Below are 24,120 nucleotides of genomic sequence, written 5' to 3' on the forward strand. Positions count from 1 at the left end.
ATAGTGAGAACGGACGCTCCATAGACATATCTAAGTTTTGGTGCTTTGCATTTCATTTTTATGATGTATGAATCACTGAATTTACATTCTTTTCTCGTGGCGTGATGTAAAAAAACACCCTCTTCCCCTGCGGCGACATGACCCCGCGATCCTGCGCATACATCATCTCGGGCGTGGTTCTCTCCGCGTCCAAACGCAAGTCAAACCGGTTGTACATCGCACACGTCGCCAGCATCAGATCCATGCGCGCCAAGTGTATGCCGATGCAGTTGCGCGGCCCCGTGCTGAAGGGCCGGAATGCTAGCTTCATGGCCTCGGTAGGCTCCGCCCACCGCTCGGGCACAAAGGCCTCGGGGTCCAGGAAGACGGCCGGGTCGCGGTGCGTCGTGTATGCCAGGTTGCAGACGCGCGTGCCGGCGGGGACGTAGTGACCGCCGATGACCTTGCCAGGGGAGATGCGTGGGAGGTTGACGGGGATGGGCCCGCGGAGGCGGAGGGTTTCGTCGATGACTTGGTTGAGGTATAGCTTGATGTGCAAGATGTACATATGAGTAGAAGGTCTCTTGTGACAAGTGACTTGTATATGCTTCTCAAGTAAGTACGTACCAGGCTTTGAATTCTCTCGAAGCGGGGAACTGTCCTGGTGTCTGGCGGACAGGCCTCTCGAATCTCCTGGACCAGCTTCTCCCTCACAGCGGGATGCCTGTCCAACTCGTACAGGAGATACAGCATGGAGCTCATCGACGTCTCGCTGCCCGCCTGGATGAAGACAATGGCATTCTCCATCAGCTCCAGGTTCGTCAACGGCTGCGTGTGCGCATGCCCATGCTCTCCCTCGTCGTCCAGATCCAGATCCGTCTCCACCACCCGCTTCAGCAACGAACCCTCCCTCACCATGCCCTTGGCCAGACGCGCCCGAAACCCCTCGATTCGCTGCCGCGCAAACTCGATCATAAGCGGCCGCGCCCGGACCGCCTCCTGCACAAACCTCAGGGGCAGCCACTCGATGAACGGCACCATGCCCAACAGCGCCGAGATGTTCTGCAGCTGGTCCGCCCACCCGGCCTCGTCGACTAGGTATCCGCCCAGCGTGTCAAACGACTCATCGAAGCTGAGCTCGCTGATAATGTCCACGAACAGGCGCGAGAGGGGCTCGTAGAGGTCCACCGGCTGAGCCGCCTCGAGCCCATCCAAGCACTTGCCCAGGATCGGCGCCACACGTCCCTGCATCTTGCGCACCTCGGCCAGCGAGAACGCGTGGGCAAACAGCCGCCGGATCCGCGCGTGCTCGGCGCGCTCGAAGCTGTTGAAGACGTTGCGCACGCCGCACACGGTGAAGGGCCCATAGAAGCTCGGGTCCTTGAGGCATGGCCGCGACGACTGGCCGTAGATGTCCTTGACCGAGGCTAGGTCGCTGAAGAGCAGCTCGTTGGGCCCGATGCGCACGGGGCCGGGCCCGTAGCGCTGGCTCCAGGCGTGACGGGTACGCGTCGACTCGCCGCTCAGGGAGGCGAGGACCGTATTCCATTCTGTGAGCCTGCCGAGCCAGGGGCCCGGGTACGCGGCTAGGGGATGAAAGTAGAGGCGGTGAAGGAAAAGAAAAGTGAGGGAGACGAGGGAGAGCGCGAGGATTGCCGTGACAATGGTGGTGATGGCAGTGGCGGCCCACTGCACCTCGACGAGCAAATCTGGTAGACGCATCGTTATGGCGGCAGTGAGAACGATTGTTTGACGTTGAATATCGACAAGGCAGGGCATTGCTGCAACTATGGAGACATCTCTAAGTACATCTTTTGCATCCTTGCAGTGCCTGTGCAGTCCTTCACTTACCTACCGTTGCCGCCTCTCCGCTGCGCCGGGGTTCATGGTCACAGGCTGCACTGGAGACAACGATCGAGTGAGTTGGCCTCGGCATGCCCACCGCGGACTACCACGGCTCCTTGCGGGATTTGGACCGGGCCAAGCCAGGCAAGAGGTGGAGTTCCGAATTTTGAGCTTCTGGTGAAACAGAAACCAATCTGTGGAGGTGTTGGGGTCCCGCAGGCGGCCCGCGGACAAACCCTGTTTGCGGCGTTTGTGTTCTGAGTTCCATGTCGCCTAGGCACGCCGGGGGCTTTTTACAGTTTTCCGACTCGGCGGACTAAGTTCCTAGGTGGGAAAGGGACACAGACTAGCTGGGTGCGTAGGCATCATGCTTGGTTACATTTTGTTGCTCGGCAGGCTTCTTGTTCTTTGATAGACTCTGTTATGATATATCACTGGAAGCGAGTGAGACTCTCGAAAACATCAATCGACCAGCTGATCTACGTCGGATGGGCTCTTGTTATCGACTACCATCATGCCCAGCACGACGATCAAGCATGGGGCGGCGGACGAGGTGATAGCCCGGGCTCTCTCCGAGGTGAACGCCACAGCTCAACGGTGGAGCGACGCTGTAACCCAGGAGCAGAATGGCGATGACTCAACAGCAGCAGTGGCCCAGACCAGGCTACTGTTGGCAGACCAGGTCTGGCGTCTGTATTCGGCCGTCAAGGGGCCCGTAGACATGATCCATGATCACTTGGAGAAGGTATGTTTGTACAGGAAGTGTTCAGATGCGGAGACGAGGGCATCTGTGTCCAGACTTGCGGTGTCAAAAAGTGCTGACGATGAGACTAGTTCACATATACTGGCGCAGTACGCGCACTGCTGTCCATGGGCGTCTTCGACGAGCTCCCAATGAATGGGGACAGCAGAACAGCCCAGCAACTTAGTGATGCGCTTGGAGCTGAGAAGCTATTGTTGAGTAAGTCCAATGATCATCTCATGCCCATTATGTTTAGTCGGTACGTTTTATTTTGCGGTGTTGGGAGCGCAGAGAGATGGACCCCAAGCTCATTGTCCTGCTCGTCTCAAGTTCGCCTGATGAGAATAACCACGGCTCTGGGTCTTTTCACCGAAGTCAACAAGGAGGAATACGCCCATACCACTCTATCAAGAGCGTACTTGGACCCTGGACTTAGGGGTTTCTTCCAAATGGCGTGAGTCCTCCCAAACACCCCCTCCCCAACCGTTGCTAAGTGAATGCCTTGTTGACCCGAAAAACAGCGTCGACGAGCACATGGCCGTCTCCGCAAATTTCCATGAGTACTTCCAGCAAAATGGCCGCAAGATTCCTACCTCAACCCACGACAACCCTTACACTTTCCACTTCCAAACGGGCGGCGTGCCCATCTTCGAGTGGATGGCACGCTTCCCCGCGCGCATCGCGAGCTTCAACATGGCCATGACCACGGCATCCACTCAGGGCACCGTGTCAATCACGCTGTTTCCCTGGCGCGAGGCTGTAGGGTGGAGCTCGAACAGCCCCACCACTACAGCTACTACCACGGATGAGACCCTTTTAGTCGTTGATATTGGGGGCGGGCGCGGCCAGGCGGCGCAGGTCATTCGCGAACAGCTTGCGGGCGTGCCGGGACGCGTGATTGTGCAAGATCTACCCGGGACTATCGAGGCCGCGCAGAATGAGCATCCCGATGTCGAGAAGATGGCGCATAATTTCTTCGAGCCGCAGCCTGCAAAAGGTAAGATGAGGTCTCCTCTCCCCTTTACCTAGGTATCCCCTTACCTTTTGTCTGCCTACTTCTCTGGCCGGCGTCTCGGTTACTCGCAGAGTCTTGTACATCCATGAAACTTACTCGACTGCTTTTTCTTCTTCAGGTGCTCTCATCTACTTCATGCGCCGGGTCCTCCACGACTGGCCAGATGAGATCAGCGTGGGCATTTTGAAGAACGTGGTGGGAGCCATGACGCCCGAGTCGCGTGTGGTCATCAACGAATTTCTGGTCCCAGAAGTCGGCGCAGATGCTGAGGCGTGCTGGGTGGATTTAGTCATGCTCACTTTTGCCGGGACCGAGCGGACGGCGCCGCAGTTTAAGGGGATTCTCGATGCTGCGGGTCTGAAACTGACCAAAATCTACAGTAGCCCCAAGACGCACTATGTGAGTTGTATATCTTGTTGAACTCGCCAATGTCCTTGTACTGTTATGTTTCTTTTTCTTTTCAAAAAAAAAAGGACGAACTTATATACTAACGTCAAGCCGCAGGTAGCGATTGTGGCACGGTTGAAGTAGGGCTACGCATGTTGAGAGATTTCAAACTAGTCTAGCTGCCTGAATGCAGAATGTTTTCGGTCTCTGCATGTACAGGACATGAATGAGAGACGTATTCCAAAGTCTGGATCCTTAGTTACACAACATAAAGCACAATATATGAGGCAGGCCGTGTGCACTTTGTGTTCACTTGCGGTCTACTTTGGGAAGTGTCGAAACCTTACCGTCTTTGGTTGCATACAATGTTGTTCTGAGTTGCTAGAACTTCGCGCCTTCTAAACCAGCCAGAATCGGGCCACCCAGCTTTTTCAGTGCACCCATCCAGGCTACATTCTTTTCCTGACATATTTTTGTTTCGTTGAAAAAAGCCCTGATCTGCTTCTCTACCCCTTGCAAGCCTTTGAAAAGTCTATTTTTTCCCCCACCGCCAGGATACCCCAGGATACAGATATAATACATATTCGCAAAAAATACTGCCTACGGCTCATGGCCCGTTTGGGCACCCTCATCAAAGTGCCATCAGCATAGACGGCAAGTCACGCCGGAACCCCAAGTCTTACCGGCCTAAATTACCCAATTGTTACTACCATAGTGCTAGCAGCTAAATAGAGCGGCCAACCGAAAAACCGAGGCGAAGTGGTTGTGTCACATTGGTCGCGGAGAGGCATGTTCAATGGCATACTAATATGCTACATTTTTCAGGCACGCACCCATGCCCCTCTCGTCAAGGCCCGTCGAACATTTGAAGCCTGATAGAACGGTTCACGACCGTTGATAGATGCCCCTGTTGTGTACACCTCTTCTCCAACAAATAAAAGTAAAAGAAAGCCTGATTCACCAAACATGCCGCCCACCCGCAAGCAAGGTCCCCCTTTCCGCGCCGAGCACATCGGCTCCCTTTTGCGGCCCCCACAACTTCGCAACGCCATCCTCGAGCCCGAGAAATCCACCCAGGCGGCGCTCGCCGAGATCACCAGCACAGCCGTCACAGATATTGTCACCACACAGTGCGAGCTGGGCTTTTCTGCGCCCACCGACGGCGAGTACCAGCGCATCCTCTTTCTTGGCAGCTTCCACCTGGCTCTCGCCGGCTTCGAAGATGTCGTCGACCCGCCCATCCCGCGTCAGGCCTTCCGCACCTACCTGCCCGATGTCGCCGACTTTTTGCGCCGCGGCGAGGCCATCCCATACACGACGATGTGCACGGGGCGGATCCGGCATGAGTTGGACCGCCCCATCTACGAGAAGGAGTTTGTCTATCTCCGGTCGGTGGTGGAGAAGCTCGAGAGGGAAGGGGGCGGTCGCCGGAAGGCCAGCATCGTGCCCAAGCTCACGTTGGTCTCGCCTCTATGGTATTACACTCTGTACCGCAAGGGTTACGCCTATCCGCAGGATGTATACGCCCATGACGACGAGTATCTAGCCGACTTATCCCTAGCTTTCCGGAAGGAGATTGATCTGCTCTATGGGATCGGGTGCCGCAACATCCAAGTTGACGACCCGTACTTGACAGGTAAGTAACTCATGGACCCTGGCTGCTCTGTCCAAAAGCAAATAGGAAATCTGACAGGAAGCAACACAGGATTCTGCGATGAGAGAGTGGTGGCCGGCTTTGAAGCGGATGGTGATGACACACGCAAGATTCTGACAAAGTACCTGCGCTTCTATAATAGCTCCCTGGCTGGTAAGCCGGCTGACTTGCATGTTGGGATGCACATGTGCAGAGGTGAGTAGCGTGGTTCTTCGATGGCTGCTTTGAAGTGATGCGCGGTTCGAAATTCGAAGCTGATGTAACTATCTCCTGTAACACTAAAGGCAATTACATCAACTCACGCCACTTCACAACCGGGTCCTACGACCAGATCGCCGAGGCCCTGTTTGGACAGTCTGAGGCCTTCGACACATTCTACCTCGAGTATGACGACTCTCGCTCCGGCACCCTTGAGCCTCTGCGCCATCTGCCCAGGGACAAGAATGTCATCCTCGGCGTTGTGTCCTCGAAATTTCCAGCTCTGGAGGACCCGAACGAGCTCAAGGCCCGCGTATTGCAGGCGGCCCAGTACGTTGCTGAGGGGACGGGTCAGACACCGCAACAAGCATTGCAGCAGCTCGGCGTGAGCCCGCAGTGTGGATTCGCTAGTCACGTCCTAGGGAATGCAATTACTGCGGAGGATATGCTGGCGAAGCTGAGGCTAGTCCGGCAGGTCGCTGATGCTCTGTGGCCTGGACAGCCTTGAAGGCGCTAGTTTGAGAGAAGTGGCACAACTCTATGTGCGTGTCAGATTCTGCAGTTTGATGTAGCAGGTACCAAAGAAATGTCAATGGAAGCCAACTTTCAATGTTACACCGGTCCCCCCAGCTCGAGCCTTACGTATCTAGGTAGATAAGTAAATAATGCTTTGTCAACTACAATGTACACTCGACTATGCACGACACATATCCGCAGCCTCCGCAATTGATGACTCAACAAGAGGTTGAAAACAGTTGCTACTCAAGCATCTACCTGGACACAATCCTCCCCTAGAGTTTATCAAGCAAGACCGGCCCTCGCCTCATTAACCACGGATACCTCAAAACAATTGGGTCCTTCCATAAGAGCTCGAATTTAAAAGGAAAATGTTGGCATTGGATATTTCATCCTGAGACGGCGACCATAAATATGCAAAAACACGACGGGAGTTATCGCCGCGACACAAATCAAGGCCTGAATACCAAAGACCCACTTGTACCCAATGGCCTGCTGCCCTTGATTGCACAGAGAAGTTCAGCATAACGCCACTTCAGATAAAATAATGCCAGGAAGGTCTTCACCACAAGTACTCACAAGGACTTTCGTAGAAGCCAATGGCAAAGCCACCAGCAACACGACCAAAATTAATCCACGCAGCGACGTCAGCTGGGATGCCGGGGTATGCATCAGTAACATAGGAAGTCACAGCGACCGACGACAACATGATGCCGAAACTGTAGACACCCCAGCCGACGATTACGGCTGCATCGTGGAGATGGTCCTCCAAGGCAAACCCCGTCAGAACGAGGCCGCAGATGTAAAATGGCGTGGCGCCATACAAAACGTATCTGTCAAGGATAAAAAAGTGTCAAGATCATTTCCTTAATTTGAAGACCGATGTGCAACCATATTTCGTGAGTAGTGGGCCAATTTAGTAACTCACAGGCGTGCTTCGGGCTGAAAAATGCCATTGTGCCTCTTGATATACCAACGCTGTAACCAGTTATTGATATAGTGTCCCACTATCTCGGCTACAACAATCCCCACTATCGGCGTAAAGTAGAGATAGCCAAGCGAGGTGTAGCTGTATCCGTATCCTCCCAATTCTTTCGGCGTCGCGAAGAGCAGCGACGCTGACACATTGATACCGATGGCCCAGCCAAAGACCAGCATACTGTTGATAAGCAAGGTTAGCTCTCGGCTGTGTAGCCGTACGTGGCTCTTCTATTATGCGATTCTCGATGGTGCCCTGCGAGACTTACTATGAGAACCAGATCAGTAAGAAAGCCGGCCGAGTAATCAGCCATGTGAACCGAGTTAATACCGTGTCGATAGTTGGGAAATAGGCGTTGTGGTATTTGATGGACCAGATGCCTGTGACACGACCCATGCGAGCCAGAAAACTCGCAGGGCGCGGCGGCTGTTCCGAGAGAGGAAAGCCCCGGTTGTACCACGATTCATCCAGGAAGAGCACAATAAAGACGATCTGCAGGCCTGCGATGCCACTGGTCAGCCACAGCACGTCTGGCCAGTGGCCCGTGGCCCCAAGCACAAAGTTGCCCATGCACGGGCCCAGATACGGCGACGTGATGTAGATGGTGGCCCAGATGCCAATTTTGCGCGCGCTCTCGTGGAAGAAGAAGATATCCTTGATGACGCCGACCGAGACAGTTTGCGTGGCAGTGATAAAGAGGCCCAGCAAGACGCGCAAGGCGAATATGGGTGCGTAATCACGCACGAGGCAGCTGCCCAAGGCGCAGGCGAACCCGACAACCGTCGACCAGAAGATGACTGGGGCGCGCCCCCAGCCTGATGCCATGGGCACCCATATTAGACCACCAACGCCTCTTGACGGAGTGAAAGCAAGAGAGAGTCAGCCATAATTTTCCCTTGCCTAACCTCCCCCCCCCCCGGGTCTCTTTGCAGCGCAACGATCAAATAGAGTCGTGATTCGTGAAGCTTACAGTGCGAGGATGTTCATAGAGTTGATCAGGTTGGCCGAGCTGTAAGACACGCCCCATTCCACCGACTGTTCAAGTACAGGAGCATAGCCAGCGGCGCTGGTGAAGTCGCAGACATTGGCGCCGAACGATACGGTGAAAAGCACGAGGTGCTTTTTCCACCATGACCAGTTCAACGGATCCTCGGGCAAGTCGCTGGGCTGTGGCCGAAGGATCGTCTACAAGCGGTAGATAGCAGTATTAGTGCCGCACTTCAGCAACCCAGAGTCCATTTCCATGATCTATTAGGAAGCTGAACTTGAGACCGCGCAGCTTACCTTTCCGTCTCCCGCCACCTTGAGCCCTATGACGCGGCCTTCTGAATGCACCATGAATCCGCCGCCATCAGTCTTGCCGAATGCGGAATCAGAGAATTCCGCCATCACGACCTCTGGCTTCGCTTCATCCTCAATTTGGGCCGACGAAGGTTCAGTATTTGCATTCATGTCTGTTGAAGACTGCAAAAACTCTTTGAAAACAATTTACTGATGGTCGTGGTGATACAAGGCTGTAGACGACGCAGAAGATGATCAATTAATTCCGTCCAGTTCTGTGCAAAAGGTAATATATGGGGCTGCTGTGGCCCATGCGAGATATTATAGATGCAACCCAGGCATTTACAAGATTGGTCACAATATAGGCAGACTTGAGCGGCTGTACTTAGGAACATTAGAGTTCCCTGCTCAGCCACAGTTGTGTGATGTGAAGAGAAGCGAAAATGGGTGTTTTGGACAACAAGGAACAGTAGGAGGGGAAGCCAGGTGGGGCCCTTGCAGCTTCTGCTTCCAAGGAGGTAAGATGGTCTCATTGTAAGTTACATTGGTGTCCCGTGGGCTGGGTCAATTTGGGGAGCCGAGAGTAAATTATGCCGAAGCAGCTGTGCTCTCAAGTTCCCAGTTCGTGGGTCCAGTTTATTCGCGCATGAGTATGGGTGCCTACCTGGTTGAGGAACACTTTATTCGAGGTGTTTAGAATCAATCCTCCTTGGAAGAAAACATTGTTTCAAAGTGCGAGAAGTATGGAAATGTGGAAGTCGCCAATATGAGATTTAAGTTCTGAGACGTTGCCAGCACCCGAGCATCTACCAATCACCCTTAGGCAGTATTCCCATTCTTCGTCAAGCAGTTCCTCTCGTCCGCTGGCGGCGGTCTTGCTTGGCTAGCATCCTCTCCACCAGAAGCGCACAGGGCTGCCTGGGTTGGAATGACACCAGCGTTGGCGAGCGTCTTGAACGTGTCAATCCACGCATCATACGTGTTATCGATGCGCTTCCAGCCATACCGGCGAGCTTTGGCATTACTTGCAACCGTGGGCCAGGTTTTACCCAAGGACCACTCAAAGAACTGCCATGTTCCCCAATCGAAAGCCTCGGGCTTGCCGCCATACTTGGCACATATTTTCTCCCAGACGGGCCTCTTGTCTATAGCCCACTCCACCAGCAAGACTTCGTTGTCGTAGGTTTTGGTGGTGCCCTTGGCCTTGCTAAATTGTGTGATTGGAACCTTACCCGATCAATGAGTGTCAGTTGTCGCAGTGGCAAATGCAAAGTCTTGAAGCTTACGTTGAGGCCGAAATGCGAAGCGAGAAATGGCCAGAAATAGCGCCACATGTAAACATCGCCGTTGGTGTGTATGAAATCTTCGTTCTTGGCTTGTTCCTCTGTCGTAACGTATAGCGTCAGATCCGCCAGGCTGGTTGCGGAGGAGCTGTCATCGAGGTCGTTGTAGATCGACTCGTTTCCTGGGAACTTGGGCTCCTCACCCAGTTCGCGGCATATCAGGAAGTAGATGGCGGCTGTCATTGCTTGAGACATGCCACTTGCTTTTGGATCGAAGCGTAGGTGTCAGTCCTGGCTTGCACTTCTTTATCACTTGGTTTTCTTCTGCGTGCCGTGCTGCAAACGGTCTTGCGCAGTCGGACTACGGTGCTAGAAGTTCCCACTCACCTCCAGGAGCGTAGCCCACGATGGCGTGGGGCCGTACAATATTGTAGGACCATGGTCGCCTCGCTGCGAGCTCAAACAGAACGTCTTCTTGGTCATAGTAGAAGTTTGTGCCGGATTTGTCCAGCCGTCCAAGAGATTCGTTGAGCGGAATAGGGACGGGGCCCAGGTGGCATCCATAATGCTGGTTTGGCCAATATCAGCACTCGCCTAGCCTTCTATAGTGACAGACCGATTTTTACCTTGTTACCTGTTTGTAAACAGACGCGCTGTAGCTTGGGCGCCACGATATCTATGGCTTGCAGGAAGTTCTGGAAGAGTGGCACATTCTCGTCGCGCAGGCTCTTGAAGTCGGCAACATGGATATACGACGCAAAGAATGCATGCGTGACGTCTTCGCAGACTATGCTGAGCTGCTTGATGATGCTGTCTAAAGGTTCCAAGAAATCCACGGCAATAAATTCGATGCGAGGATCCTGCCAGTAGTAAAATAGGGGTCTTCTGGACGTGATCACGATCTTGGACCTGTGTGTATTCGTCAGAGGGCACTACGGAGTAGATAAGAGACCGACGAATGATGAGGAAAATAGAGCACCTACCACTCCTCCCTCGTTGTCCGGATGAGTTGCTCTATAATAGCGTTTCCACTAATGCCATTGGCACCCGTCACAAATGCAACTCGTCCAGTCATGCTGAGTAGCAGGTCTTCAATTTTGTTGCGCCAGGAGAGGAAGAGAAGGCAAGAACGGCAAACTCTGCAAGAAAAGCCGCTTCTCAAGGCAATCGTTCACGTATATGCCACTTCACATGGTATTTTTTATCTCGTTTCCCTGCCTTCATGGCTGGCTGAATCGGAGGTCTCCCAAAACTGCCGGGTTTCTGCATGCGTAGAGAGCTCAACCCTGTAATTTGTGCCTGGTCTACTTCTGCTCAAAAGGTCACATATACCTTGACGGCCAATAAGAAGCGAATATCAACCAGACATGCCACCTTGGCACACGAATAAGTAGACACTCGAATTCTGGAACTTTGAAATCCCACTTTGGTACTGCTTTTTCTTGCTCTGCATCTAGTGCAGAGAAGGTCGTTCTATGTACCGAATGTCCTGCCTAATCCTAGCTCTGTAGCTAGAAGTCACGAGCTAACAAAGAGCACTGTACAGTGTGAGATGCTAGCAGATTTTCTCGATTGTTCCGGTCCGGAAACTCCCAAACCCCCAAACCCCCAACACTTGGAGACCCGGGTTGCGGGCATGGTTCCGTGGAGTTCCGCAAAGTCGTGAGGTCGCTAAGTATATCACCGCTCGGCAACCCCAATTATCCGCAAAAGCATGAGCCGAAGAAACAAGGATACAATGTATGCCCTGCGGCATATCTCCGAGCAGAAGATCATCAAGATCTAGGCAGATTGAGCATTGACTATGGTCATGGGCCGGCTTGAGCCTCACTCGCGGCGTCCTACCCTCTTTCGCATCAAAGTGTAGCAATCTAATGTCCTTTCTACAAAGTCATCTCCGGCCTGAACAATTCCACCTAAAGACACCATGGCTATCCGAGACGCCAGTGGCACTGTCCTCAGTCCCAAGAGGATGTGTCACATAGTCCTCCGCGTTCAGCCTGACAAATACAAGCCCATGGTCAACTGGTACGTGACTTTCCTCGGCGGGCGTGTAGTCTGGGGAAATGAGGTCCTCAGCTTTATCACCTACGACGACGAACACCACCGCATCGCCATCACTGGCCGACCGGGTACCATCCCACGCGGTGGCGACGCCACCAATTCGTGCGGGCTCGCGCACGTCTCATTTGCCTACGAAACGCTCGACGAGCTCCTGACGGCTTATGTGCAGCGCCGCAAACTGGGCATCAAGCCCTCGTGGTGCGTTAACCATGGGCCGACGACGAGCATCTACTATGCCGACCCGGACGGGAATGAGGTCGAGACGCAGGTGGACAATTTTGGCACGGCGCAGGAGGCGACCGAATTCATGAATAGTGCGGAGTTCGTTGAGAATCCGATGGGAGTGGATTTCGTGCCGGAAGAGCTTATTCGGCGCTTGGAAGACGGCGAAAGTGTTACTGAGCTGAAGAAGAGGCCCAACATCGGGCCCAGGACTTCAAGGGCAGAAGGATATATATCTGTCACATGATCGTATTTTTATCGTTGGATTCCCGAGGTTGGAGCTTTGACGACAAAGGACTATTGTGTAACCTGGATATAGATTGACACGCTATTTTTTCATGAACTTCTCAAGGCCTCTGAGTCTCGCCTTTGCATCCTCCAAAACATCATCATTTTTACATACCGCGAACCATAGAAAATCGTGCACCATGTGGGCATGCTCGTCAATGTACAGCTCTAGTGTCATGGATCAGCAAGCAACCGCACTGTGAAAGCCAAAAAGCGACGTTGGGAAGCTGTCCCCAGCTCTTGGAAACATAAGTAAATAAACTTGAAGTCTCTATGATAGGAGCAGGGAACTCATAGTCGTCCGTTATTTTGATCTTGTTTAGTTTCGCGAGAACAAAGTACCCGCCTTCTGGGACGGAGAACTATAATTTCTGGCGTTAGTTCCGTAGCACACCTCGATCACCGATCACCAAGTCAATGGTGATTTTTCCTTTTTGGTAAAACTCACCAGTATCCCCAACATCCCAAATCTCGTTTCATCTTGCCCTGTATCTCCAAGCGGCTTGTTTTCCAAAGCCCAAGTCTACACGCCTGGTTCAAAGTAATTGCCACGGTTTCTTGGAGCGGCTTCGCACTTCTATAGCAGATGCTCGTGTGAGAGGCGGCGATTTACTGTATGAGATGCGGGATCCCAGTGAACCATCCCACGTGCCAACCTGCGCAGTAGAACATCTTGCTCACCGACCCGATCGTGAGCGTGAGTCGTTCTAAGTGGATAGTGTGAAAAGGCGTGAATCTTTGACGTACATGAGAATATCGTAGACCTTGTGTTGCAGAGATCAGACCATCAGCTAGTGATGCCTTCTACAGCCTTCTGCTCCTGTTATATCTGCTTGGAACTCACCTTGTGAGAAAGCATGATGATGTTGCGTTTCACACGGAGGTTCCGATAGCAAGAAGCTGATCTCGCGTGAATACTTTCCCGATAGGATCGTTCCTGCACATGCATTGCCAGTCCGTACTAGCGTTTTTCCTGCTTACTCTATTCCCTTTCATGGACTCCCAAGGCCAATCTCAGAAGAGCCAGATTATTGACGCTCAGAGCGAGACTCTGAGAATTCAGCACGATCATTTTCGTGTGCGGAGTGATCAACCTCTGCAACTGGTCCATGTCCACCCGACGCCCTCTCCATGTCACCAGCTGTTGGACGCACGAGCGAGGCGTACAGGACGTTTGCTCCTGGCATTTGGATGTTTCTAATATACCTAAAATGGAGATGGTCATTCCGAGGTAGGCTCGTCATGACAGAATATGAATGCCCTGGTGGCAGGTAGGCGAGGCAACACTGCGCAAATGTACTGGTCGAAGAAGGGTTCAAAGACAATAACTTCATCTCCTTGGTCAAGAAATTCCATGAATGCACTCAGCATTCCTATTGAAATCCTCACCTCAGTGACTGCTCCCGTTCTCAGCAGAAAATTAGCTGGGACATCTTCTCCACCCTACCTTCGTTAAATTACGCCCGTCGTAATGGGCACTTCTAAAGATCTATAGGTCGGTCGAAGAGCTCCGAGTATACGTCCGCGATCGCTTTCTTCAAACTCATTTTGCCCTATACAAGAGGATTAATGCGCGGCAGCCTTTTGTGACGCTGGCAAGTTTGGTTGCCTTCCCCTACAGAAGGCACATGGCCGCTGGGTGTTCGGGGAGGGTGTGTGGTTGGGGAAGGGGGGCTGAGGTTACCTGCCTTTGTCGGGGCATATTGGTTGCAGTCAACACGGTCAAAACCGCTTTTTGCTCCGTCTATCACGAAGTGAGGAAGGTTTTAACCGCTGCAGTGAGGCGGAAGTTCGTTATCAGGAGGATGACGGGAAAGGTTTTCGGCTTTGAACACGAGGGGTGTCTCTCAAGAAACCTTGGCCCAACTTGATGACGGGTTGGCGAGGGCTAGAGTCAGCCACGTCGTCCACGATAGACCAGGAGAATTATGGGAGAGTCTCACCTTCGTTTGACTTTTTCCCTCTAAATTAACTCGGCCTAAATTACTGCACAAAGTATACGTCTCGGCGCGTTGTGGAAACCCTCGCCGCGGGCTTGGGTAACCCAAAGGCCCCGGAAGCCGACCCAATTTTGAAAATGTTTGTCTGAAGACCTGCCATTCCCGCCGAAGTCCAAACCTGCCTTTGCTGCTGTCATAGTATAGGCCGTGAGAGAAGCACTCGATCTGCCACAGACACCATGATCAAAGTTCGGCCTCAAGTGACATGACAGGCTGGATTTAATCATCTACATCTCATGAAGGTCCAGGTGGCTATTTGATCCCAGGGAGAAATACATCAGCCAATTAAATCATTCCCCAGCACAGGAAACATCATATAGGTCAGCTGCAGACCTGACTTGGTTGCTGTGCTGCTGCTGGCGCAATCTCGGTACCCCATTGTTCCGAAATCCCCCAACGCGCGACGAATGACAGGTTCCATGAGTGGGTCTCGATGAGGTCTCAACTTTGACTTGAAGCGCCCATGCCAACATCGAAACATGGGCAAATATTCACAATGTTTTTCGTAGATATACCATTTCGTTTTAATGAAGCATTGCGCACTTGATGCTCCTTCGTCATGGCAGGACAACCGTTCACCAACCTGATCCGCTTTGAGGATGAGACTGGCAAAATCCAGTGGGGAGATGCGTTGCCGGACAAACTTGACAGCCTAGTTGGTTCGACCGCGAAGGTCCTCGACGGCCATCCTCTAGACGGTGGTCTGAAGATCACAGGCAAGACGAGTACCATCAAGAAAGTGCGTTTGTGTGCATCAGAACCCACGGATGGCACCAAAGATCCTGGCTTTTAACAAGATACGAAACAAACTAGGTTCTAGCTCCACTCGACACAACGCCCGTGATCCCATGTGTCGGCATGAACTATCTCGCGCACATAGTGGAGACGAAGAACGAAATCCCTCCAAGCCCCGTCGTCTTCGTCAAGCCCGCGGACGCGCTCGCCGGCCCCTACGACGCCATCACGATCCCCGCGCACGCTCTCCTCATGGATTATGAGGTCGAGCTGTGCCTCATTATCGCCAAAGACTGCAAAAACGTGCAAGCCGCTGACGCCAAGGAGTATATTCTCGGTTACACTGGCGGTAACGACCTGTCGTCGCGGTACTGGCAGCGCCCGCCTCATTCGGGGGGCCAGTACTGCTATGGTAAGGGGTTTGATGCGTTTGCACCCATTGGGCCGACGATTCTGAATGCGCATGCCTCGGGGGTGGATCCTTCGCAGATTGACCTGACGTTGTGGGTCAATGGAGAGCAGAGACAGCACACGAGCACTGGTGATATGGTATTCGATGTGTTCAAAATCGTCGAGTTCTTGAGTAATGGATATACACTGCGCAAGGGCACAATCATCATGACTGGGACGCCGAGTGGCATTGCAAGCAGGCGGGTGCCGCCGCCTTGGTTGAAGAACGGCGACGTGGTCAGGATTGCGACGAGCCAGATTGGAACCATGGAGAATAAGCTTGTGGGGTTTTGAAAACACTTCTCCACGCAACTTTTCGAATGTATTGCTCCGCTGTAGAGAATCTAGATAGTGGGTACGAGATTGAATGTATGTTCTGCGGCCTACTGTCCTACTCTCTTGACTTGTAACCCCGCGTGATCGATCCCATCGATGTCTCGATGATACTCTTGTGCCCTCGAGGCATGATCAGCTTCACGGCGACGATAACCAAAATTTCTACACTGCAGAATTGTACGAATATTCCCGTAGGGTCTCAAGCAGTGTGACAATGGTATTCAGGAGAGGTTGTCAGTGAACACGGTTTCTCGGAAATCCCAGCAGCATTGTTTTTTCCTATGCACCGGCGCGAAAAAGATGCCCTGGTGCCCGATCTTGATATCCACGCCAATTAAACCTGTCAAGCCTTGTGGAAGCATACCTAGCAGACGTACTTGTTATATGTTCTACCCGACCTATCCCATGACATTATTCCTGCCTCGTTCATACATGTTGTCTCCAGATCGTGGCTCGCATGGTCTGTATGGTAAATTTTGAAAGGAGCAAGGTTGAGGATGAAGCTTTATATCTTGGGAAACGTGCTGTGGTGGGTCAGTCTGTTCAAACAGTCTTGTGTCTCAAGATATGTAAAGAATCGCCTCGCTTTCAACAAAAATTGAAATACAGTCTGGCCATTTGTTATCCATTCATTCTAGCAAGCGCAAATTTACTCAATGGATCTACGAGAAGACCCTATATCCTTTATGGCTTCCATAGCTGCCACGAACACTGCCCCTACCCGACGAGAAGGCAGTGTGGCATCGTCCTCGGCTACAAAGGCCTATACATACCAGGTCCATGACAAGCAGTAGAGGTGGTAATGAATGGTGCATCCGTTGGGGCTTGACACGCGAGCAGAGCTGTTGACATCATTACGTAGGTTCAAGTACAATTAAAGAAAGCTTTGAGATTAATGAAGTTATTCTTGTGCTGACTCTGGCAACTCTCCCCTTCTAACCTTGAAGTCCGTTATGAGTATCTTCTGTCGGGACAGTCCGTAGCCATGTAATTTACGAGGGGGAAACCAAATATTAACGCCACCCGATTCCACCCGGTTCACAAGTTCTGACCTTACGCACTTGACGGGAAGGACAAGTGGACTGCCTTTTCTCATGCACCGATGAATCCTGTGCCGCTATTAGGTTCCACTGGCTCAGAGTCGGGCAATGAATCGGGTGACGGTACTTTCAGAAAAACAGGATCAACGGCTCGGAATTTCAGGAGACTCTTGTACAGAGCTTAGCTATTTCACAGAGGTCCGGAGCCAGAAGCGCGTACGGCATCATATGACTCTCTTCCTTGCTTTTACAAGGTCGACGCGTATTCGGTATGTCAGTAAGATAGAGAAGGCCGAATATTAGATGACACGCTCTTGGCCGCTACTTAGGACGTAGTCCGGTCTTGGGCAGAGTTAAGGCGCATGGAATCTGACAGCCCCCAAAAGTCTAAGAATTAGACGTGCCCTCTAACGCATTAAAAGCTTCGCAGGAGGTGTTCCAGACGCCAGCCCGCCAAGAAGGACTGAATCGTCTGAATGCTTCAACCCCAAACTCTAACGGCCACTCCCGAATGTATCCCATCCGATCCGAATCTCACAGGCACATTGCACGACTAAGGTGTTTCCCAATACCACCTCAAAGCGATATTCATACAGTACATTTCTGTCTTCCGGCGGAGTTTTTTCCTGTATGATCTGAGACGCAACCCCTTGAAATGGTGCTTTGCGGCAGCTTCGGGGTATCACTGTCTGACACCGGGGAACCCCTCTTGGCAGAAAGCGTGAGTGCAATACTTCTTGCGCTTCGTATTAGGCTCAATTCTTCTCTTGGTAGACTTGCTTATATCGTGGTAGTTCTCCAGGTCTTTGCGCTGTTGTCAATGTCCGTTTTTGCAACAACGCTCCTTTCTAACTTGTGCTTCCCATTCTTTATGAGTTCTGTGAACCCAGTCTTTTCCTACGCTCATTCGTGTGTCATTCAATACAACCAAAGCAGGCCTTTATCATCGCGGTTATAAAAGACATACGCTCATTAATTGATTAACAAAATGAAGACCGTCGTCGTCACTCTCTTTCTTGCGAGCCTTGTGGCCTCAGAGGCTCCACAGGAGCACTCGCATGAGGCCATTTTGCAGGCCACTCAGACGATGCTGGAACTAAACAATCCGCTCCAGATAGAGAATGCAGTATTCGGCCTACTAGGCGATGCAGGTGCCAAAAGTGGTGGCGGCACAGTCACCAATCTGAAATGCCTGCAACAGAACATTGCCGACCAGGCCTTCACCAACGCCAAGGCTGCGAACAACACCGCAGGCATGGCAAATGCCCTCATGTTTCGCGCACTGGAGCGCAATACTACTCCAGTTGGGGGCGCTTCTGAGGCCTGCGACGAAACCGCCGTGAACCCAGAGATTGCGGCTGTCAAGCAGCACCAGGATCCAGCCTCACCTGACGCCGCTGGAAACAAGCAGATTACTCTCGACCTTGCGACTCAACTCCAGGCCGTTGGTGCGGATCCGAATCTTGCAATCCAGACTGGCACTTTCCCCGCCGGAACTGTGAGTTTTCCTAAAAAACACCAAATTTGAATTTTGTGACAATATCACTAACGTGACAGATCGGCGATCCCACCGGTGATGGCTTCATCTGCGATGACTCGGCTGACCCAGTCGGCTGTATCTTTTCGACAAACATGCTGGTGGCTGACGTTACCGAAGCCGAGATAGCCTCTCACTTGGCCGGGTCTCAAGTCTCCGGCGACGTCGTCGTCGCGCAGGCTGAACAGGGGGACCTAGCGCAGCTCGCTGAGCTCGCGCAGACTGTGAACCTCACTAAGAAGGCAGCTGACCTTCAGGGCGAATCTAATGCCAAGGGTACTATTTTCGCACTGGGCGCAAAAGCAGCAGCAGCTCACCCGAACGCGGCTGATGCCCAGAAGGCGATCACTGCTGCGCTGTCGGTTAACGCTACGGTAGCCGCGGCTGCTGTGGATGGCGTTGCCGCTCGGTGCACGACCGCGGTGAGGCAGACTGTGCAACAGTCTGATAACTCTGGAGGTAATGCAGTGTTAGTAGAGAGTGACGGGATCGCTGCTTGTGTGAGCGCCCAGCAATCGACTTAGTTTGGTGATGACGAGATGCCATTACAATGCGGTAAATCCTACCACCCTAACTACAGGATGGCAGGAGTCGGAGTTGACAAAGGTCGACAAGACGACAAAGAGGAAATAGTACTGAGTGTTGTCTTGGAGTATTGGTTTCCACTATGAAATTTTGCGATCTGTGTCTGTAGTGGTAGCTGTGATGACCGGGAGAATTCGAACACGAATGTAGCATGAAAGAGGTCCATAGAAAGAGCGTCAAATTGAGTAAAACTGTCCCAGCCGGAGTAAAAGCCAAGGGCGTCAGGTATTCGCTTGTATTCAGCATCTTGCCAAATTCTTGAGCTATTTTTTGCGCTACTCAACCGGCAGAGGGCGTTTGTGAGGATGATTTCACCAAATTGTTACACCAAAAACATTTATCACTTTGCCTTTCACTGGCCAGGCACATCTTATGACGGCTAAGCACGACTGCTCGCCTGTTGAAACTTAATTCTAGTTAGACGCTCGGGTATCTGTCCTACGCTGGTTACATTTTCGACGTACCGAGAGATCTGGAATGCATGCGCGTCTCACGCAGTTGACGACCTCAGGGTGGCCGGCACAAGAAGCCTCGTTACACATCTCAATACTTACTGATATTGATTCAGTCATAGGACAGGGGTATGGATGACCTCCGAGTGAGTGTGCCCTTCGAGGCTCCCGAAACAGGCTTGCCCTGCTGTCACTGCAGCTGTGGGTCTCGACACAAAGCCAAGCCCCAAAACCTATGTGGGGAAAATGGAAGAGACTTTGCTGGGAACTGATGGGTTGGATGGATGAGCCTCAACATGCAGGCACACGGAGAGGACTGCTCATTTTGACGGAGTGACGTGGCGAAACATCTGGTGACTTCGAACATGAAGATAAGTCGTCTTGCGCAAGTGATCAAAATGAAAGAAGACAAGCAAGCTTCGGGAATGCCGCGAGGCTAATTATTACCGGGTAAGCCGTAGGATGAGCGCGAGACTGTTCTGGCGACCATTGGCTGAGACCTTATGTAGGAATCAGCACGATGGCCGGCACAAGGGCCGGGGCTTTTTTCCACTTGAGAACTGTGGCGCGGTCGTTAAAGTGGATTGACGCACCTGAGTATCTGTCCTGGAATTCAAGACGCGCATTGGCTGCCTCGGGGCATGTACTGTAGCCTCTTTTGCAGAATTGACCCACCCGTGGCTGCAGCACAGCCGTCGGTAACACCGACCTATGCAGGTATAAGCAGTTCTCCTTGGGCAGACGAATCAACTTCGAAGTCGAATTGAATTTTGTCACAGCCTCTCGAGACTCTACTTTACTGAATAAGCTTTTCAATATATGATCAAACAATGGGGACCTATTCCGGAATCCGATACTCTTGCAGCAGCGAGATACCTGGAACTCGGCAAAAGCTGTCTTCTGAGTTTCTCGTGCAACAGATGCAAAGCCTCATCTACGAATACGACGTTACTCAATCCACTCCGCGCTCTCTGAAGCACTTCAATTGTGTCTCGCTTAACGAAGATGATGGACAAATCCATGCCGACAGCAACACCGCCCTCACAGCCCCGGCACAGGCCCAGGTTACATTGCCTGTATCGGATGCGTCGTGCCAGCACGACCCAAAACACAAAAGGCAAAACCTGGAAAAGTCTTCAGAGATTGACTGTGATATCTACAGAGGACGATATGGGCCCGACGGAACTGCGCCTTCTTCGCGATGGTTCCATCGACGAAGCTGTGTACCGAGGCTCGGGCATACCGATCCTCCTGCCACATGGAAGGGTTTCGATACAGGAAGCTGCACGCAGTATCTAGAGAACGCCGAAAATTACGAGATTCCGTCTCCCCGGAACTCAGTTTTCCAAGAGCCTAAAGCTGCTCCCATCAAGCTCAGCGACGTCGCCGAAGAAGGTGTGAAAAGGTTGGAACAACTAAATAAAAAGGTGTTGCTTGCAATGGAAACACAGCCTTTGGACAGGAGAAGAAGCAGTGTCGAAACTTCGGGCTCCTGCCAACGGAGAGATTCGGAACAGATCAGATTCATTGTTGGACACGAGCAACCCGCGCGCTCTGCGTTGGCATCGGAGTACATTCCGCCAGATCCAGGCAAGCGGCCATATCAGCCACTGACTCGACCTGAAGGCCAGATCAGACTGTTTCGACTTAATCAGGCTGCTCATGGCGGTCAGATTAGCGGTTCTTTTGTTTATTCTGACATCAAGTCGTGTCCAAAATACACTGCATTGTCCTATGCTTGGGGGAAACCGACCAAGACTCGCAAAATCACTATCGAAAGAGAATGTGATTTGGAGATAGGGGAGAATCTATGGTGGTTTCTTCACTGTCGAAGTCTCAGCCTGAAAAAGCCTCGACTCTTCTGGATTGATGCTATTTGCATTGATCAGAGCAACGTGAACGAGCGCAATCACCAAGTTAGTCTGATGAAACAGATCTATTCGATGGCCTCAAATGTCTACATTTGGCTGGGTCGCGAATCTGAAAATAGTCGTCTAGCTATGGACTTCCTCGCGAATGAAGGGGCGAATCCCCCAAAGCGGCAGTCCGGCGATGGTCATCCCATTTGGGACAGGCAAGAAGGCAAGGCTGTAAGAGATCTCTGCGAAAGACCGTATTGGAGACGCATGTGGATTATTCAGGAGATCATCCACGCAAACAGACTCACGGTATGGTGTGGCTCTCAGCGCATCGATTGGCCGGTATTCGACAGACTGTACCTCACTATGAAGACCATCGAGGAGAATGACCGCTTCGAAAACCACGACTTCGTCAAAGAAGTCCTGCAGAGCCCAGCGTTTGTTATGGTCTGGCAGAGAGCCCATTGGAGGCACCCAGAGACGCCTACGCCCAAACTCCAGACACTTATAGAGACATTTCAAGGCTGGGAGTGCACGGATCTGAGGGACAAGGTGTATGCTCTTGTCAGTATGGCAGATCAGGAAACTGCTGTTCTACCAAACTATTCGAGATCTCCACGTCAGATATATTATGATGTCCTGCGCCGGGGAGTGGCGTACGATGATTGCTTCTGCAATCTGCTCTCTCACGTTCTTGGAATACATGAGGCAGGCATTGGCTTTGCGGGACTTTATGTTACGCGAGTCCCGGCGTCTTGCAGTCAGGCTAGACGAGCATCAGACTGAAATACTACATGAACAACGACCTTCCAAGTGAAACCTGTAGGATAGCGCAATTATAGTACCTGGACAGTTTAATTCAACTGCTCGTACCAAAAGACATCCCAGTTTCCGCTCTTGGTGGGTTCTCTCTGCAACATCTCTAAAGTAAACGTATAATATTGTGGAGATCTAGTTGTAGTACCTTTCATAACACCTTCGCACTCTTCGATCTCTTCTCGATATTCCCATCCCTTGTATCATTTTAAGGCACTTTTTGTGAGTCTTGTTGGAGAATAGAGCTTCTCAGGGGTATAATGACTACACAAGCCAATCAAAACACAATTGGTTGATGTGGAAGCCATCTCGCTCGGCTTTAGTAATGTGCAGTTCCCAGCTTGTATTGTAATCGTCTCTATGCTTTCCACCAAGACATTTTCTTTGAAAAATATTTGTATTCAACGGCGATTCATTGTGGATGGGTGATTTTGTGATGGAGGGAAAGATGACAAATCTTATCGATCAATAGATTAATGCCCACAATCTCTCTATACAATCCTTGCGTTCCTTCTCCTACTCATATCTGCCGTCTTGTCCCCTTCCGGATAACCCCAGCTATCAACAGTGCAGGTTCCCCATCTTCGCCACCAGCGATTGCCATATGATTGGCCTTTCCTCGCCACCCAGTGATTATTTGGGATCCTGCGGGTCTGAGGGCGGCCATGTAAACCTGGGAGAGTGGGGAGAGTCCCGGCGTCAGTCAGCGAACACGCATTTATAGTAACATGGATACTCACATCTCCCTTTGTATTTCTTTGACTGCGGCCGCTTGGTGAACTTGCGGCACGAGGCACAATATTTCCGATCGCCCATCCAGTCCCGCATTCTCGTGTACAGCGGACAGGTAGTGCACGTACAGTGTCTACACCCGCGCCGGCGACATACCGCATGGTCGGCGGGATACGGGCGACACGGTGACCAGTCTGTGCATCCAGGCGGGCCATGTGGGGTGGTTTTGTTGGAGTACTCGTAGATATGGCGCTTTCTGCGGTGCGAATAGTTGTTCTGGCCTACACCAGTCATGCTGTCATCGCCGCATTTACACTGGATGGCGTCTGAGGGATGTATCTGGTCGTAAGATAACAGCCATGGCTTTGCTGGAATCAAGGGAAGCGTCAAGGCGCGGAGGGAGTGTGATGACAGGGATAGGCAGATGAGGTCGTTTTGTTGGCAGTGGGATAAAATTTCCAGTTGAAGTTCGGCTGGCAATCTGATGAAGAAGGAAAACGAGAACTGTGATAGCGCCTGCGACGACGCCGCCAGAGAAGTATTCAGGCCGGACATAATTGGATCTGCGACGTGAATGTGTCGGATGAGCTTCAGGGGTTGGCGACTTGGTGAGAGTTGTCAATGAGATCAAAGTAGGTAGTTGAAGAGGTGAGGTTGTTTAAGAACTTACTCCCATTAGGCACGTCTTCATCAATAAGGCGCTATTCGCAAATATAGGCTCACTGGTGTCTGCTGCCTGCTGCCCCACATCAATGATGCTCTGCCTAAATCAGCGCGCGATGGAGCGCTAGCTCCGAAAGGAAGCAAGACCCGCCGAAAACGAACTCATTCATTTTCAGTGACCGTTTCCTTTCTACTATCTTTTTAATCCTCAGCGACGATGCTCGTTTCCAGTTTGAATAGTATACCAGTGAATTAGATTGGCTGTGAGTCACCCAGTGCTGGCGCATTGGGTGCCTAAATTCCCGCACGGCCCTGATTTTTCATTAACTTCCATTTATTTCGCCATCAGAATTGGGTGGCAAGTGACCTGAACACCTCAACAGACAAGCCTTCTCAACTTGAAGTGAGATAGATGCATAGTGAGAAGGCGTCATCCTAGAAAAAGCAATGAAAGTGACACAT

General features: G+C 51.8%; 9 protein-coding genes across 9 annotated transcripts; 5 read left to right on the top strand and 4 right to left on the bottom strand.

The window, feature by feature from the left end:
• Positions 1–58: 58 nt before the first annotated feature.
• J7T55_012202 (uncharacterized protein) lies at positions 59–1,701 on the bottom strand (the record flags this gene model as incomplete). The annotated part of the gene is made up of 2 exons (XM_053137064.1): positions 59–526; positions 607–1,701. The coding sequence occupies 2 exons, from the start codon at positions 1,699–1,701 to the stop codon at positions 59–61; spliced, it is 1,563 nt and encodes a 520-aa protein (XP_053000003.1).
• Positions 1,702–2,338: 637 nt separating this feature from the next.
• Positions 2,339–4,112, top strand: J7T55_012203 (S-adenosyl-L-methionine-dependent methyltransferase; the record flags this gene model as incomplete). The annotated part of the gene is made up of 6 exons (XM_053137065.1): positions 2,339–2,569; positions 2,659–2,785; positions 2,897–3,020; positions 3,088–3,563; positions 3,700–3,980; positions 4,086–4,112. The coding sequence occupies 6 exons, from the start codon at positions 2,339–2,341 to the stop codon at positions 4,110–4,112; spliced, it is 1,266 nt and encodes a 421-aa protein (XP_053000004.1).
• Positions 4,113–4,934: 822 nt separating this feature from the next.
• J7T55_012204 (uncharacterized protein) lies at positions 4,935–6,328 on the top strand (the record flags this gene model as incomplete). Its single annotated transcript, XM_053137067.1, has 3 exons — positions 4,935–5,604; positions 5,674–5,817; positions 5,907–6,328. The coding sequence occupies 3 exons, from the start codon at positions 4,935–4,937 to the stop codon at positions 6,326–6,328; spliced, it is 1,236 nt and encodes a 411-aa protein (XP_053000005.1).
• Positions 6,329–6,696: 368 nt separating this feature from the next.
• J7T55_012205 (uncharacterized protein) lies at positions 6,697–8,767 on the bottom strand (the record flags this gene model as incomplete). Its single annotated transcript, XM_053137068.1, has 6 exons — positions 6,697–6,836; positions 6,916–7,169; positions 7,265–7,495; positions 7,584–8,168; positions 8,286–8,500; positions 8,600–8,767. The coding sequence occupies 6 exons, from the start codon at positions 8,765–8,767 to the stop codon at positions 6,697–6,699; spliced, it is 1,593 nt and encodes a 530-aa protein (XP_053000006.1).
• A 648-nt stretch (positions 8,768–9,415) lies between these two features.
• J7T55_012206 (uncharacterized protein) lies at positions 9,416–10,954 on the bottom strand (the record flags this gene model as incomplete). The annotated part of the gene is made up of 5 exons (XM_053137069.1): positions 9,416–9,823; positions 9,883–10,115; positions 10,267–10,447; positions 10,506–10,788; positions 10,863–10,954. The coding sequence occupies 5 exons, from the start codon at positions 10,952–10,954 to the stop codon at positions 9,416–9,418; spliced, it is 1,197 nt and encodes a 398-aa protein (XP_053000007.1).
• Positions 10,955–11,806: 852 nt separating this feature from the next.
• Positions 11,807–12,412, top strand: J7T55_012207 (uncharacterized protein; the record flags this gene model as incomplete). The annotated part of the gene is made up of 1 exon (XM_053137070.1): positions 11,807–12,412. One exon carries the CDS (start codon positions 11,807–11,809, stop codon positions 12,410–12,412), a length of 606 nt encoding a protein of 201 aa, XP_053000008.1.
• Positions 12,413–15,012: 2,600 nt separating this feature from the next.
• On the top strand, positions 15,013–15,932 carry J7T55_012208 (Fumarylacetoacetase; the record flags this gene model as incomplete). The annotated part of the gene is made up of 2 exons (XM_053137071.1): positions 15,013–15,192; positions 15,267–15,932. 2 exons carry the CDS (start codon positions 15,013–15,015, stop codon positions 15,930–15,932), a joined length of 846 nt encoding a protein of 281 aa, XP_053000009.1.
• Positions 15,933–18,002: 2,070 nt separating this feature from the next.
• Positions 18,003–22,233, top strand: J7T55_012209 (uncharacterized protein; the record flags this gene model as incomplete). The annotated part of the gene is made up of 5 exons (XM_053137072.1): positions 18,003–18,512; positions 18,572–19,020; positions 19,705–19,734; positions 20,457–20,993; positions 21,051–22,233. 5 exons carry the CDS (start codon positions 18,003–18,005, stop codon positions 22,231–22,233), a joined length of 2,709 nt encoding a protein of 902 aa, XP_053000010.1.
• Positions 22,234–22,783: 550 nt separating this feature from the next.
• Positions 22,784–23,550, bottom strand: J7T55_012210 (F-box domain-containing protein; the record flags this gene model as incomplete). Its single annotated transcript, XM_053137073.1, has 2 exons — positions 22,784–22,936; positions 23,152–23,550. The coding sequence occupies 2 exons, from the start codon at positions 23,548–23,550 to the stop codon at positions 22,784–22,786; spliced, it is 552 nt and encodes a 183-aa protein (XP_053000011.1).
• Positions 23,551–24,120: the final 570 nt, after the last annotated feature.

Source organism: Diaporthe amygdali (genome assembly GCF_026229845.1).
Source record: "Diaporthe amygdali strain CAA958 chromosome Unknown NODE_2_length_3802984_cov_64_841326, whole genome shotgun sequence".
Classification (NCBI taxonomy): Eukaryota; Fungi; Ascomycota; class Sordariomycetes; order Diaporthales; family Diaporthaceae; genus Diaporthe; species Diaporthe amygdali.